The 14,837-nt window shown below is 58.0% G+C and overlaps 1 protein-coding gene across 1 annotated transcript; it reads right to left on the reverse strand.

Annotated features, from left to right (window-relative positions):
* Positions 1 to 307: 307 nt before the first annotated feature.
* On the reverse strand, positions 308 to 14,417 carry SPRG_03836 (hypothetical protein; the record flags this gene model as incomplete). Its single annotated transcript, XM_012342433.1, has 9 exons — positions 308 to 5,766; positions 5,814 to 11,058; positions 11,108 to 11,181; positions 11,205 to 11,332; positions 11,377 to 11,749; positions 11,797 to 13,778; positions 13,826 to 14,005; positions 14,065 to 14,193; positions 14,244 to 14,417. The coding sequence occupies 9 exons, from the start codon at positions 14,415 to 14,417 to the stop codon at positions 2,925 to 2,927; spliced, it is 11,127 nt and encodes a 3,708-aa protein (XP_012197823.1). The 3' UTR covers positions 308 to 2,924.
* Positions 14,418 to 14,837: the final 420 nt, after the last annotated feature.

Raw genomic sequence — 14,837 nt, forward strand, 5'->3', positions numbered from 1 at the left:
TTCACACCGTCGGGTAGCATCGAGAACGTGTTGCACTTGGTCTGCTCTGGTCTTCATTCAGCAATAACAAAGGCTGGCTGTGGTGGGTCCAAGCGCAAGCATCGCTCAGTACCAGGTAGCAACTTATTACCTGTACTACGGCTGATGGGACTTGGTCAACGGACGAAATTCCTTGCCCATGAGTCATGCATGGGCAAGGTCGTCATGGGCCATGACGACGACCTGGTTGAAGTCGGACCCATCGAGTCGGCTCCAATCAAAGGACGCTGATGAAGATCCAACGGCAAGGAGAAAGCAAGCAAACTGCGCACCTTCGCAGGTCACAACACTGTGGTGTGCTTGCGGGACGACCACCATGACCTTGTATGAATGACCAGCTTACATGCCAATACACACATATATGTACAAGGGTTGATTACACCTACTCTGTGTTGCAGAGGAGCGCGACGCCGCGGAGGCCCCAGTGACGCGGCGGTCGGTTCGAAGGGCACTTCATCGTGACCATAAAGATGATGTACCGGTCCGTTCGCATCGGGTACTTGTAGCACGGACACTCGAACGGTCCGATCGAGCCATAGAGTTCCTTGCGCGACTTGGTTTCGAGCTCCTTGGACATGCTATTGACGTGCAGAACGGGCAGCGATGTAAAGAGCTTCTTGGGCTCCGACTCGACCAGCGTGCCGTCTTGCTTGCTCCACGTCGCGCCGTCGAGGAAGAGGCCGTAAATGAGGATGCCCTCCGCGGGCGGCTGCCGCACCTGCTCCGCGCGCTCGAACGTGGTGACTTCGGTGTGGTACACAACATCGTCGAGGGCCCACTTGTCGGTCTTCGAGTGCTTCCGCGTCACCTCTTGCTTCATCGCGGTGAGCATGCCTTGGGGGTTGAAGAAGCCCGTGAGCCAAAAGCAGTTGGGCCGGCGCGTGTTGAGCCAATTCCGGCTCTGCTCATCGCGCGAGAGCAGCGACGAGAACCAAAGCCCTAGCGTCGGCAGGATCCAGGAAAACTCGTCACCGACAGACGTCCGGAGCCACGACGGCGGCACCTTGGCGTCAAAGATCGCGTTGAGCGTCCAGCTAAGCTCTTCGGTCATGACGACTTCACCGCGGATCGCCATTGCAGCTGCGAGAGCATCGTGCGGACCTTGGAGATGACGCGCTGGAGGCGCTGAATCTCTTGGTACAAAAAGATGTTGAGCGGGATCGTGAGGCCGCCGAGGCGCTGGATTTTGGCCTTGTAGTCGTCTTCAATGTAGTCTTCGGGGAGGCGGTCCGCCAGCTCTTTGGCCTTTTCGCAGACGACGTCTTCGCGCGAGACACCGGAGGACCCGCCACCGCCTTTGGGTTGCGTCTCGCCAAGGGTGCCAAGGAGCAAGTTGACTTCTTTCACGCGGTACGTCAAGTCGGCGTTCGGGTGGAGGCCAAAGATCTCGGGCGAGTCGACGTCCGGAAGGCTGTGGCAAAAGTTGCGGTAGTCGTCAATGTTCTCGGCGACCGGAATCCGGTAGTTGAAGTCGTTGGGCATGCGCAAAATGGGCTCGCCGGGGTTGTAACTAAAGTTGGGCGAGCAGGCTTCGGGCTGGATGCACCACTCGCAGTAGTAGTTGAACATGCGCCGGTCCAAGTTGTCGGTAATCTTGCCGCCGTACTGCACCTCCGACACCATGTACTGGAGCGTCGGCCACGAGATCGGACCGTTGTACAGGTGCTTCTCCAAGAAGATGGTGCACGCCGAGAGATCGCCGTTGTTGTACTCGTACGGAATGCACCAGCCGAGCGGGCCAAACTTCTTGCGCTCAATCACGACCGAGTGTAAAAAGCACAAGTCGAAGAGGAGCTGGCGCCACTGGACCGTCTCGACGCGCTCGAGCTTTTCTTGGTCGACCATGACGGTGAACGACCGAAGGATACCTGCGTGCAAGCCCTGCGGCGGCTCGTTGGTCACCTTGGTGGACATTTGCAGGAGCCCGAGCGGGAATTGCTCGCTCGGGAGCGCGGTCAGAAAGAGTCGAAAGTTGGCGTCCATCGTCTCCGAGAGCTTGAAAATGACGTCTTCCATTTGCTCCATGAGCTCGAGGCCGAGCTCGCAGTTTTGGAGCAGCACCCATGTGCCGTTGACAACACCGGCGTTGATCGCCTTCAACGCGACGGGTTCTTGGCCTTCGCCCATGGAGACGACCGCGGGGGACGGGAACTTGCGCTTCCGCGCCAACTGCTCGATGCTTTCCGTCGGGTCGGCGCCGATCGAGAGGAGGAAGATCACGGGCGTGTCGGCTTTCATTTCCGCAAAGATGCTCTCGATCGTATCGGTCACGGGTTCGACGTAGCGCGGCCCCATTTGCGCCGTGTTGCGGATGAACTCCTTCGTGCAGAGGATCGTGCGGTCCATGCGCAGCGCGCGCACAAGCAGCAGCTTCAAGTACGGTCCAATCGACTCGTTCTCGGCGATGCGGTTCTCGTAGTCGGGAATCATCGTGTTCTCGGGCTCGTTGTCCTCGTACCACCGGCGCCACATGGCCTCGTTCGACGTCATATCGTGGGGCAGCGACGTGTAAAACTTGCACGACTGCGAGAGCTCAATGATGTTGAGCCACGCCTCGTTCGAGATCCACGAAAACGGCTTGCGCCGGACCGTGTTGATGTCCAAGGCCGCGCCACCGCGAATGAGGAGCGTCACCTCCTCGGGCGTCAAAAGCCCGTCGGTCACGAGGATCTTCATCGTGAGCAGCAGAATGAACGTGAGCTTGTCGCACTCGTAGAGACCGCGGTTGATGTAGCGGTAGCTGATGTACGTCATGGTCTCGATGATGTTGGCGACGCGCTTGGACGCGAGCGCGGCCTTGTCGGCCACGTCCATCGACTTCATAAAGAGGGCCAAAAACTGGTTGAGCGACGTCTGGTACATGCAGTTGATGAGCGACATTTCGACTACCGAGAAGTACAAGACCGAGCCGCGCGTGGCGACGGGCCGGAACTGCTCACGCTTTTCGTTGATACTCTTGCGCGTGTCGGCGGCCGCAATGAGCTTGTCTTTGACTTCGGCCGCTTTTCCTTCGTGTTGGCGAGGACACCAATGAGTTCTTCGTCTTCGAGCAAGTTGCCCGTGTTGGACGTGAGACGCTCCAAGAGCGACGCGTCGAGGGCGAGCAGCGACTTGGTGTTGAGGTTGACGTCTTCGAGCACTTGCGCGAGTTGCTCTTCGAGGGCTTTCTGCTCCTTCCCAATGACGCGCCCCAAAAGCTGTTCTTCGAGACCCTTGATGGTGACGGTAAAGTCGATCACAGTCGTCTTGGCCTGGAGCTCCGGTCCGAAATGCGGGTTGGGCAAGCGCGTAATGAAGTACATGGAGAACGCCGGGTTGAACTCCATGTTCTTGTCCGAGACGTTGATCGAGAGACTTCGGCCCTTCACGATGATCTGCCGCTCCAAGACCGGGTCCAACATCGGGTCAATGTCTTCCTCAACGCCCGTTATGACGAGCGCGCGGCCCTCGCCCATGCAGTACTCGAGCTGGTCCTTCAGCTTGGGATGGTTGAGCGCTGTCGAGCCGTAGCTGGGCATGCGCAGCGCCTCGCGATTCTTGATCCACGAAAGCGCTTGGCCTTGCGGGTCCACGAGCAGCGGGTAGCGCGACGACCGTGTGACCATGATACCGTTCTGGATCGAGAGCGAGTCGGTCGGGAGCCCTTGGATGTTCCAGTCGCCGATCGTGCCAATGTCGACGAGGAACGTGATGATGTCGAGGTCCGACGTCACGGGTACGCTGCGGATCTCGCAGTCCGGAATGAACTTGTTCATGACCATGTAGTGCCGAAAGTCTTGGTTGAACGGGCCGCAGTACGAGACGAACGCACAGGCCACTGCGCAATCGCCGACCATGCGCCGCTTCAGATCCGCAAAGTTGTTGGAATCGTCGGTCCAGCGCACGCGCTCGCCCGCGAGCCCGTTGATGAGATCGGACGCTTGCTGCATCTTGCGCGCGAGGGCATTCGCACCGTCCTCGATACGCTTCTTCTCGGCCATTTGCGACTCGAACATCTGCTGGAGCTCCGTGAGCCGCTCCTTGCACTTGAGCAGTCGGAGCTCGGCGGCCGCGAGCGCCTTGTTGGCAGCCTCCATTTGCCCTTCGGCGATCATGAGCGCTTCGAGCTTGGGTTTCACGACTTTGGACGCTTCGTGGTAAAACTTCATCGCGCGCACCCACGTGCAGAGCCCTTCGGCCGCGAGCGACGCGTTCTTGGCGACCGCTGGCAAGAAGCCCTCGAGCTCCATGTACGGGCAGAGAAGCTCGATGGTTTCTTCGTTGATCATGTCCTTGCCGACGGCCCCGAACGTCTGGACGTTCTTGAGAAAGTTGCTGTCGCCCATCACTTGCTGCGCGAATGGCGAGAACGACGTCTCGATAAAGTCAATGTCTTGCTTGGCGACGTTGAGTTTCGCTTGCTTGACGGTATTGAGTTGACTTTGAAAGAGGATGAGGACGCCGTCGAACACGAGGCGGATGATATCGGCGGGCTTGGCCAGTTTCTTGATTTCACCAATGTGCGCGGGCTTGATCGAGTCGATGGCGGTCTCGGCCTCTTCGACGAACGGCTTGGCTTTCGCCAAGTCGGTCTCACACGCCGCTTTCTCGGCGCCAATCCGCACGGCGTCTTCTTCGCACTTGGCCTTGATCGCCGCGACCTGCTCGCCTTCCTTGTACGCCTCGGCCGACGACACTTGGAGCGACTGGAGCATCGCGTTGGTTTCTTCGGTCGCTTTCTGGAGCTTGATTTGCTCGTCGGCGAGCACGATCGACATGGCTTTGACGTCTTCGGCGCCTTGAATGAGCTTCTTCAAACCGAGGTTCACGCGCTGCTCCTTGACTTTGATCTCTTCAATCTTGATGCTGTACATCTTCTTGTACGACTCGATAAAACTCAAGTACGACTTGGGCGTCTGGTACACGCGCCGGCGCATCTTCTGGAAGTATTCGTCGCAGAGGTCGGTGACAATCCGGTGGACCATGCCCATGTGCGTCATCAACGCGAGGCGCGTCACGTCGTCGCACTCCATGGGGTAGTCCAGGACAAAGCCTTTCGAGACAGCGATGAGCGCGTCTTCGGGCCACGTGAGGAACCAATCGATGGTCGGGCCTGAGATCAAGCCTGGAAACTTGCGCGCACGTTCGGCAAACTTGGCATTGAGTGGTGACATGCACAGCACGACGTGGAGGTTGTCGCGGACGCCGTCGATAAAGTACTGCTTGAGATTGGCTTGCGTATCGGGCAGACCCGGTCGATCTTTTACGAATGCATTGCGGAGGTCGGCGGTCATCGCCATCATCTCATCTTTCGCAAACAAGCCCGCGACTTCGCCCGTCATGAGCACCGAGTTGAGCAGCTCGAGGAAGATTTCGTTCTTGATCTCCGAGTCGGTGAAGAGGAACGTCGTCGACTTCTTGAGATGCCCCGCGCTCTTGTACAAGACGCGAAGGTCGTCCATGAACGAATTGGTGTTGTACGTCTTGGTGAGCGTCACCTGGAACGCTGTCGACTGCGCCATGTACGCGGCGAGCCGCGTGAGCGACTGTTTGCCGGACCCGCCGACACCGACGAGGAGCGCTGAGCCTCGCGGCATCTCGAGAAGCCGCGAGAGACGCAGTAAATGGCCGAGCGCGTCATCAAAGAGCACGAGGCGCATGACGCGCTGCGGGTACTCGGTGTTGTACTTGGCCAAAAACTCGTTGACGCGGACTCGGACCTCTTCGAGCGTCCCACCCGGTTCGTACCTACCTCAGGATGTTAGGAATCGAAATCGAAAGCGTTGGCGACGTACACTTTCGGGACGAAATCGTCGACGACGCCTTCTTCGTTCTCGGCGGGATCGCGGAGAAAGTTGACCATGTAGAACGGTTGCCGCACCTTGGTTTCCATCTCGTCGCCGAAATGCCCTTTGAGGAGCTCGCGCATGTACGCTTGGTAAACGTCCTTGTCTTTGTAGTTGGTCAGCTTGTCGGAGAAGACGCGCTCGCACTCGTGCCGCCACACCATCACGATGAGCTGCCCTTGGTCGACCTTGTCCATCTTGCCTTCGTCGACGCGGAAGCCGCCGCCCGACGTGAACGTCTCGGCCGGCGTCAATAGCACGCCTTGGAAGACGCGGCTGAGTTCGCGCATGTTGAAGATATAGTGAAACTTGGCGGGCGTCGGGAGGAGCTTGGCCTTCATGTAGTTCCAGAGGTCGATCGTCGCGCGCGTGAGCTTGCCCGCCATCTCGATCGCGTCTTTCGAGTACGTGTCGGGCGTGAAGCGCCCCGCGAGCATTTGCCCGTAAATGTCATCGATCGACGTCAAGGACGGCAGCACGAGGTTGAAGAGGAAGAACTGCCGCTTGAGACGGTTGGGAATGTCGTTGCGACCGCCTCCTGGATGGCCCATTGCCCCGACGTACTGTAAATCTTCGCAGACCTTGAAGTCGCCGCGCCGGTCTTTCGAGAGGAAGCAAAAGCCACTGCACTCGATGATGAGGCGGACGATCTCGAGCGTCGGCTGGTCGCCCCACGCGTTGACGAGCGGCATGCTGAGATCGTCGAGGAAGATGGTCATCTTCTTGCCATTAGGCGGCCCAAAGCTCTTGCCGCCGCGCTTGTCGAGCTCGGATTCGACGGCGGTCTGAAACATAAAGGGCGTCGTCGCACTGGAAAAGTTGACGCGCTTTACGAGCATCGTGTCCGGGTTGAGCTCGTTAAAGTACATGAGCGCGCACGACGTCTTGGCGGTACCGAGGCCGCCGACCATGAGGACAGGTTTCTTTTGCTTGTGCAGATTCTCAATCAAGTAGAGCGTCCGGACCGAGTCCATCGTCGGCACGAGCAAGTTGGAAAAGTCGAGCTTGTCGCCTTTCGGGTAGTTCCACTTCGGCGGGCGCCACACTTTCCACTCGTACGTTGCGGGATCGACAAAGTGCTCGTACACGAGGTTGCCGTCCACCACCTTTGGCAGCAAATTCTGGTCGTCGAGGTTGCGCAGCCAGTCGTCAAACTTGACGCGGTCTTCGGGCTCGAGCAACTGCCCGACGCTCCACGCAATGCAGTACAAGAAGAGTTTTTCCAGCTGCTTTTGGAGCGTCCCCGGGTCTTCCGACAGCGACGTGCCATGCTCGCCGAGGAGGAGACCCGTCATGAGGTTGTAGAGCCGCGATGCTTGGCCGACGCGCGAGACAGGCATCACCCCCGACGTGTTCCGCGCGAGGTAGTCGAACGCGATACCAGGTAGCAGCGGCGAGTTCTCGCCCATGTACTTGCTAAAGAGGTTGCGCAAAATCTCTTGGTGCGCATTCGGCCGCTTCCGGATCCACGCTTCGACGACCGGCGCCCAGTCGAGGTCCGTGTCCGAGACAAACACAATGCCGGCGCGGCTCACGGTCGCCGGCGATGCGTTGACGAGTGTCTCGACTTCAAACATGAGCTTGACGTTGTCCGTCATGGGCATGCGGTCGCCGTTGGCCAGCGTTAGAATCTTATTGTCGTCGAGGACCGTGTTGAGATCTTCAATCCAAATCGCATCGACGGGCCCGTCGCAGATCATCCACATGATAAACTTGTTGCTTTTCTGGTTGTACTTGCTCCACATGGCCGCAAAGACACCCGTGGTCCACTCGCCCGACATCGGGTCGACCTCGCCGTACATTTCAGCCGCTCGGATCGCTTTCGGGTTGAGCCGCGACTGCTTGTGGTTGATCGTCGTCGTGAACGTGAGCGCTTGCTGCAGCACCTCAAAGATGCGCGATTTGCCGCCGCCCGTGGGACCGACAAGCATGATGCCGTGGCGCACGAGCTGCGTTTCGTAGAGCTGAATCACCTTGTTGAGCCAGCCCGGGTGGTTGACGAGCCCAATCTTGTCGATTTCCGCCAACACCGCGGCCTCGAGCTCGGGGTAGACGCCTTTTGGCGGCGGCGGCACGGTCGGGAACAAGTCTTGGAGCAGCGAGAGGAAGAGCGGGACGTCTTGCGCGACGAGCTTGGAGAGGTTCATGTCGCGAAGCGTCTGGAAGAGGAGCTTGGCTTCGAGGTCGTTGCGGTTGTCGCGCTTGATCTTGCCGGCGCTTCGGAGCACGGCGAGAATGTTGCGGAGACCCCAGTCGTAGTGCTTTTGCGCTGAGAGCTGCTCCTTGCACGTCGAGTACAAGATGAAGAATTTCTTGGCGAGCTCTTGGTACTCGAGGTATCCCACGGAGCAGAGCTTGACCTTCATGATGATCTCAAAGTCCGGCACCATCATCGCGACGCCGCGGAAAAGCGCTTTGAGGTTCTCGGGCAGCTCTTGCCGACCGGCGTACCCGGGGTTCATCGTGATAAAGAAGCCGCACACAGGCAGCAGCAAGATGTTTTGCGGGTCGCCCGGGAACTGGAAAAACTTGATCCCCGTCTTCTTGGCGTTCTGGATCGCAAGCACTTGCTGGGCGACGACCGAGAGCACTGGCAGCTGAATCCGGTTGAACTCGTCAAAGCAGCCCCAGAGACCGCCTTGGCACAGCCCTTTGAAGATCTTAGCGCAGTCCGTGTACTTTTGCTGGTCCGTGCAGTTGGTCACAACAACGTAGATACCCAGCGTGCGCCCGAGATCTTTGACCGTCTCGGTCTTGCCCGTGCCGGCGGGGCCCGCGGGGGCGCCGCCAAAGTACATCCCGAGCGCCTGCGCGAGCGTAATGTAGCACCGATCTGTGAGCGGCGTCACGACGAGCCGCTCTTTCGAGCCGAGGTACTCGAATTGGTAGTTGAAGTCGACGTCCGTGATCGAGACAACGCACGCGCCGTCGGCCGTAAACTCGTCGGCGTTGTTGGGCCGCCAGTAGAAGCGCGCTTGCTTGAGCCACTCGAAATCGTTTGGGTCCGAGATCTTCTTCTGCTTGTAGAGCAAGGCGAGGTCGCTCATGACGTCGCGCTGATGCACGTGGATCGTCACGAGCGTCTCGATCTTGACGCGGTTTTGCTTTGAGCCCAGATCTTGGAGGCACCACGACGAGAGCTCGATGAGGACTTGGAGCTGCTTCTGGCTCATGTCCTTCATCGCGTTCTTCTTACTCCGGCACTGCTCGAGCGCGGTCTGCACGTCGTTGGTCCACATCATTTGGATCCCCAAAAGGGCAAACTGGGCCACGTAGCGGTCGACGAAATCCCGCATGCGCTTGATGTCGGCGCTCATGGCGCCGACGTCGCTGGCGCAGTGGCGGCAAATGTCCTTCATCGTGAGCTGCATGGAGCGCAAGAGCGACGCGAGCCAGTCTTCAATGTTGCCTTGGGCTTTGACGATCGACGAGAAGCGGACTTCGTCGACGCCCGAGACCATGGTGTGGATGAGCGTCTTGTCTTTCTTGTCGTGGATCACGCGCTCGATCGAGTCAAACACCTTTTCATAATGCTCGTTCATGCTCAGCGGGTCCGAGCCTTGCGAAAGGATCATGAGGAGACCGGGGTTCGACACAAAGTAGAAGCGCGGGAACTTGTTGCGCTTCTGCTCGAGGTAGCCTTCGAGCGATTTCTGGCACTTTTCCAGCTCGCTGTACATGTTGGGGAGGCACGACTTGAGGAGCTCGCTCGCGCAGCACTGCACCGCGTTCTTGATTTCGACCGACTTGGTCATGATCTTGGCCCAGTCCTTGTCGATTTTTTGAAATTTCTTGGCTTCGACGGGCATCTGCTTGGCGATATCGCCGCCCGTGAAGACCGACTCGAGCGAGCACCACAGCATTTGGACTTTGATCCAGCGCTCGAGCGTCTCGCTCGTATCGCTGAGCTGCTCGAGCTTTTGCTGCGCGACCTCCTTGAACGGCAGCACGTGGCGCATGCTGAGCATCGTCTGGAGGTTCATCTGTGCCTCTTCCAGCGCCTCGACGACCGGCACAACGCCTTTGAGAACGGGTACGTTGCGGTTCTTCCAGTCGTTGAACTGAAACTCTTCCGCGTCCCAGTGCTCGTTAATTTCGGCGAGCGCGATCTCGATCTTGAGCTGCTTGTCGGCGCCGTCCGTGATCTCTTCAATCTCGGTCTTGTAGAGCACGATGTTGGCGTCCATGAGCGCTTGCAGCTTAAAGTCGGCCGCATTCACGTCAAAAGACGTCTTCGTTTTCTCCATGACCGCGTCCCAATGGCGCGGCTTGATCGACGGCTTGCTGAGCTCTTGGAGCAGCGGAAGGATGTCGGTAAAGTCGTCAATCATCTTCTTCAGGACAGCGTACGCCTCCCACTCGCGGAGCTTGGCCGGCATCTTCTTGCAGCGGTTCGAGAAGCCATCGACCTTCTCGGTCATGGACTGCATGTTCTGCGCGACTTGGACCCACGGGATCGTCTTCCACTCTTCGAGTGTGGTAAGCACGTCGACGTACAAGCCAAAGAGCTTGTCTTGCAGTTGGAGCTCCTTCTTGGTCATCTCGAGCTCGGGATAACTCGTCTTGGGTAATCCAAAGAGCTCTTCACCGGACGTATAGAGATCTTGCTTGCGCTCGCGGATCTTGTACTCTTCCTTGTACCGGTTCAAGCGCTCGACAGCCTCGGACGCCGAGATGCCAATCACCATGGGCCCGTTAGCCAGAAAGTCCTCGCGAAAATGCTTGACGTCCACAAGGAACTCCTTAATGTCGCGGAGAAGCCCGCGCTTGAAGCCCGCCTGCGTCTTGGAGAGCTCGTCCGTTCGCGTCTCGGCGTGGTGGATGAGCTTGCGCCAGTTGCTCCGGAGCACGGACTTTTGGTCCATTTCTTCCTTCTCCATGAAGCCATCCGGGAGGTAGTACTCGAGCATCTCGTACATGTCCAAGACCGGGTTGATCTCCATGTTGATGCCGCTCTCGCGCGCGCGGACTTCTTTGAGGAGGTTCATGACGAACCGGAGCGAGTCGAGGTCCACAACCTTGCGGTTGAGCTTGCCCATCATGCTGCGGAAGTACTCGGTGAGCGACTCCATCTTCTTGCGCGCTTGGTTGTGCAGGTTGTCGCTGTACTTGAGCTTCCACTGCGCATTCTCGTGCTTGAGCTGGAGCTTGATATTGCGCGTATTCAGCGAGAGCGCGCCGATGTTGTGCACGGCTACAATAGTTCAATATTGGACTGTGAGGTAAATATTTTGGAGGTGTACCGGAGATCGCCGTAATGTCTTCGTCAATAATGACAAACGACTTGAGTTTGCGCTCAAAGTCTTGGAGCTCGGGGCTTTTTTGAGAAAGTCGTCGTACGACACATCTTTGTTCTCCATCCAGAGCCACTCGTACTGCTTGAAGGACGCAAGGTACTCGGTGACGCTGTTGCGAAGGCCTTGGACGCTCCCGGTCAAGAGCAAGACGACGCGGACGATCTCAATGTCCTTGGTGATGCGCTCAAAAACGTCGTTTTCTCTTCTTTTGGCACGTCGGCTTGGCCCCAGTCGTAGAGCTCTTTTGCGGCCGCGAGCACGGTCTGGGCCGCGCGGTTGATCGCCAACTGGATGTCATCGAGGCTAGGCGAGAGCTGGACGCGCGGGATACTCAGCTGCACGTCGACTTCAAAGAACGGCCGGTCGGTTGCGAGTGGCGTGGCGCCGGCGCGGGACGCCACCCGCTTCTTGACGCTGTTGAGCGAGTTCTTGGTGCAGTGAAGCAGCGCTTGGTACATAAAGTGGTTGTAGTGCTTCTTGAGCTTCATCGCTTCTTCGGTCGAGACGCTCTCAATGTGCGAGTCGAGCGGGTACTGCGTAATGATCTTGAGAAGGTCCTCGACCGCATTCTCAATCTCAATGTTTTGCCTTGGAGGAGCGCGCCGGCGCGGCGGATGTTGGAGCCTTGCATCGACACAAACTCGTCAAGCGAGAACGACTGGTCCGTCGGGAGGTCCACGAGCATCGTTTTCGAGACGATGCGCAGATTCTTCTCGACCCGGTTCTCGATGATGTCGTTGATGTTGGTCACGAGCTCTTCGAGGCGCTGGAGGCCCGTGTGCACGTGGTTGCGGTACGCTTCAATGTTCATGCTCGTCCACGTCAGCGTGATCATGCCAGGCCGGAGCTTGAACTCCATATCGTTAAAGTGCGGCCGCAAAAGCATCGCGGTCACCGGAATCACCTTGGTCACGATCCGGTCGTACTCGGAGAGCGCGAATTGGAGCTCGTTGAAGTAATTCTTGAACTTTTCTTCCTGGAGGAGCACGATTTTGGCCGACTCTGGGATCTCGATGCCCATGCGGTCGAGACACTTGGCTTCGCGGAGCAGCTGGAGGATCTCCGGATCAAAGTTGACGTAGAGAATGTTGTCTTCGGGGTGGCGAATGATGAGCGTGGCTTGGAGCCCGGCTTTGGCCGTGTCAATGTACTGCACCCACGCTTGGTACCAAATGTACTCGAACGCGACAAGCGTCCGCGCGACCTTGTTGTACATGCGGATGATGCGCTTGGCGTCCTTGCTTGCGAGCACATTTTGGTTGGACTCGAACTTCTTCATCGGTTCTTCAATGCGCTTGAGGAGATGGCGCGACCACGTGATGTTGCCCGCGACGGGCGGGAGGTTCCGAGGGTACGGCGGGTTGTGCTTGTGGCGCTCATATTGCTGCAAGACGTGCTCGAGCTCGAGGCCGTAATTCTGGAAAATGACGTTAAACTTCGAGTCCAGATCCGACTTGAGGTTCTCGCGCTGGAGGATCGTTTGAAACTTGCGCAGCAGATTGAGCGAGTGCTCGATGCTCGTAATGTTCTCGAACGAGTCGTTGATGAACTTTTGGAGCAGGCCCTCGAGGTCCGAGATGCGCACGTTGAACTCGACGTAATCGCGATCGAACCGGTTGTTGCGGTAGTCGAGCAAATCGTGGTTGCGCAGCCGGAACTCACGGATGACGCCATTGAACTTGCCAATGAGCTCGTCCATGCCCTCGAGTTTGTGCTGTCCAAGCGACGAGAACTGATGGATCGTCGTAAACATGTCGATGAGCTTGATGATGCGCCGGCAGAAAAGGTCAAACTTGCCAAAGATCTGCATCTCGTTGAACTCAAACTGCTTGCCTTTCGGCATCGCAAACAGCTTGTCTTTTGTCGCTCGGTACTGCTGCTGGTACGCCTCGTTGAGCTTGAGGCACGAGTCGAGGTTCCGCACGAGCTCTTCCGGCTCCTTGCTCCACATGACTTCAAACGTCTCGCCGCCCGTGATGCAGCCCTTGCAGTTACTGATCATTTGATTCGTGATCTTGGTCAAGAGCGACGCCATGCGCTCGGACGTGTTGTAGTAGCGCGCGATCGAGTGGATCATCTTGATCGAGTTCATGAGCGCGGGCAGCGTGTCGATGATCGTGTTGGGCGTGCCCGAGTAGAGCGGCACGATGAACTTCTCGAGCGTGAAGAGGTACTTGACGTTGTCCTTGGCTTCGTTCGTCGCTTCCGTGATGCTAATGTCCGTCTGCTTCCACCGGCGAAGGAGCGTCTGGATGCGCTGCTTGGTGTCGTCACTCACGTTTTTCGACGTCCGCGACAAGACGAAAAAGACATCCTTGTACTCGTTCGACTTGAGCTGCTCCGTGATCGACGTCAAGCGCTGCATGCGCCGGCGCCAGTACTCGAGCTCGCCCATCGGGCCATCGTCGTCGATCTCGTCGTCCTTATTCTTGCCGTCGCCCGTCGTGTTGGTCTCGAGGTACGTCGAAATGACGTCGCACCACTCCTTCAAAACGTCCTCGTAGTGCGCAATGACCTGCGGCGACTCGCTCACGGCCGCGCCGCGCGTGCCCGCGTTCTCGTACTCTCGGTCGGGCCGCCGGAGCTCGAGCCCACTGTCCATGCTGTGGAGTGCCTCCTACATGTCACAGATTTGACTCGACGACGACCTCGTTGTCTCGGTACCTTGAGGTCGTTGGCAAACTTTTCCGACTCGGTCATAAACTCGACTTTGAGGTCTGGATCGGCCTTGCCCCAGTCTTCACGGGCTTTGAAGAGCGGCGTGAAGAGCTGCGAGAGTGTCGCTTCGAGGTCGCGGAGGACGTTGGGCGCGAGTTCGCCAAAGAGAAGCGTGCCGTCGCTGGCCTGTGTAATGCATGGGCATCATCAGCATCATTTGTCGTCTCCAAGGACGCGCAAGGTACCTTGGTTGTGTCAACTGCTTTGCCATCGGCGGTGACGCGCAGAAAGTAACAGCACTTGGAGCGGATCGGGATCGTGTTGCCCGCAGACGCCGTGAGCCGCGTGCGCGACGCGTCGCCCTTGTCGGCCGGCTAATCCATCAACACCACCGTTCAGAGGCTATATGATAGAGGCGTCGTACGTCGGCTTGGAAGTGCACGAAGATCTTGCTCACGTCTTTGGCGCCGATAAGATCGTCCCAGAGCTTCTTGGTCGCTGGCGTCGCGAGGAACTCGTTGACTTCGCCGAGCGACACGAGCGGCTCGAAGCTCTCGACGATGCGGGTCGCGACCCACTGCATGCGCGCGTTGGCCATCGTGACGGCGACAAGTCGTCTTGCCTTCGCGCCCCTTGACCAAACGCAGACTGGCACGCCTCTTCAAGATACCGTTTCGTGCTGAAAGTGAAAAACGCTTGTTTTGAGTTGAGTTTCATGGCGTCCTGTCGGCGTTCTTGCGATTCTTGCAGCGCGCGCGTAAAGCTCTATGCGTGCCTCGCACGTGGCATAGTGTTGTACGCAGCGGGTGGATCCTGTCGCATGTCCGCACTTGCATCGTAAGCGAGCGATGATCGACGGACTCGTGTTTTGAGTTTGAGTCCGACTGGAAACTCAACACCATCACTCTTGCACGCGTGCGTTTCATTTTTCCACGACGCTTTGTTCGAAAAACCGCGTTAGAAGAACCAATCTTCAACCGTTCGGTTCCAACCGGTTGGCAGGGATCCGCCACGCCGA

The sequence above is a fragment of the Saprolegnia parasitica genome (assembly GCF_000151545.1).
Source record: "Saprolegnia parasitica CBS 223.65 unplaced genomic scaffold supercont2.10, whole genome shotgun sequence".
Taxonomy (NCBI): domain Eukaryota; phylum Oomycota; class Saprolegniomycetes; order Saprolegniales; family Saprolegniaceae; genus Saprolegnia; species Saprolegnia parasitica.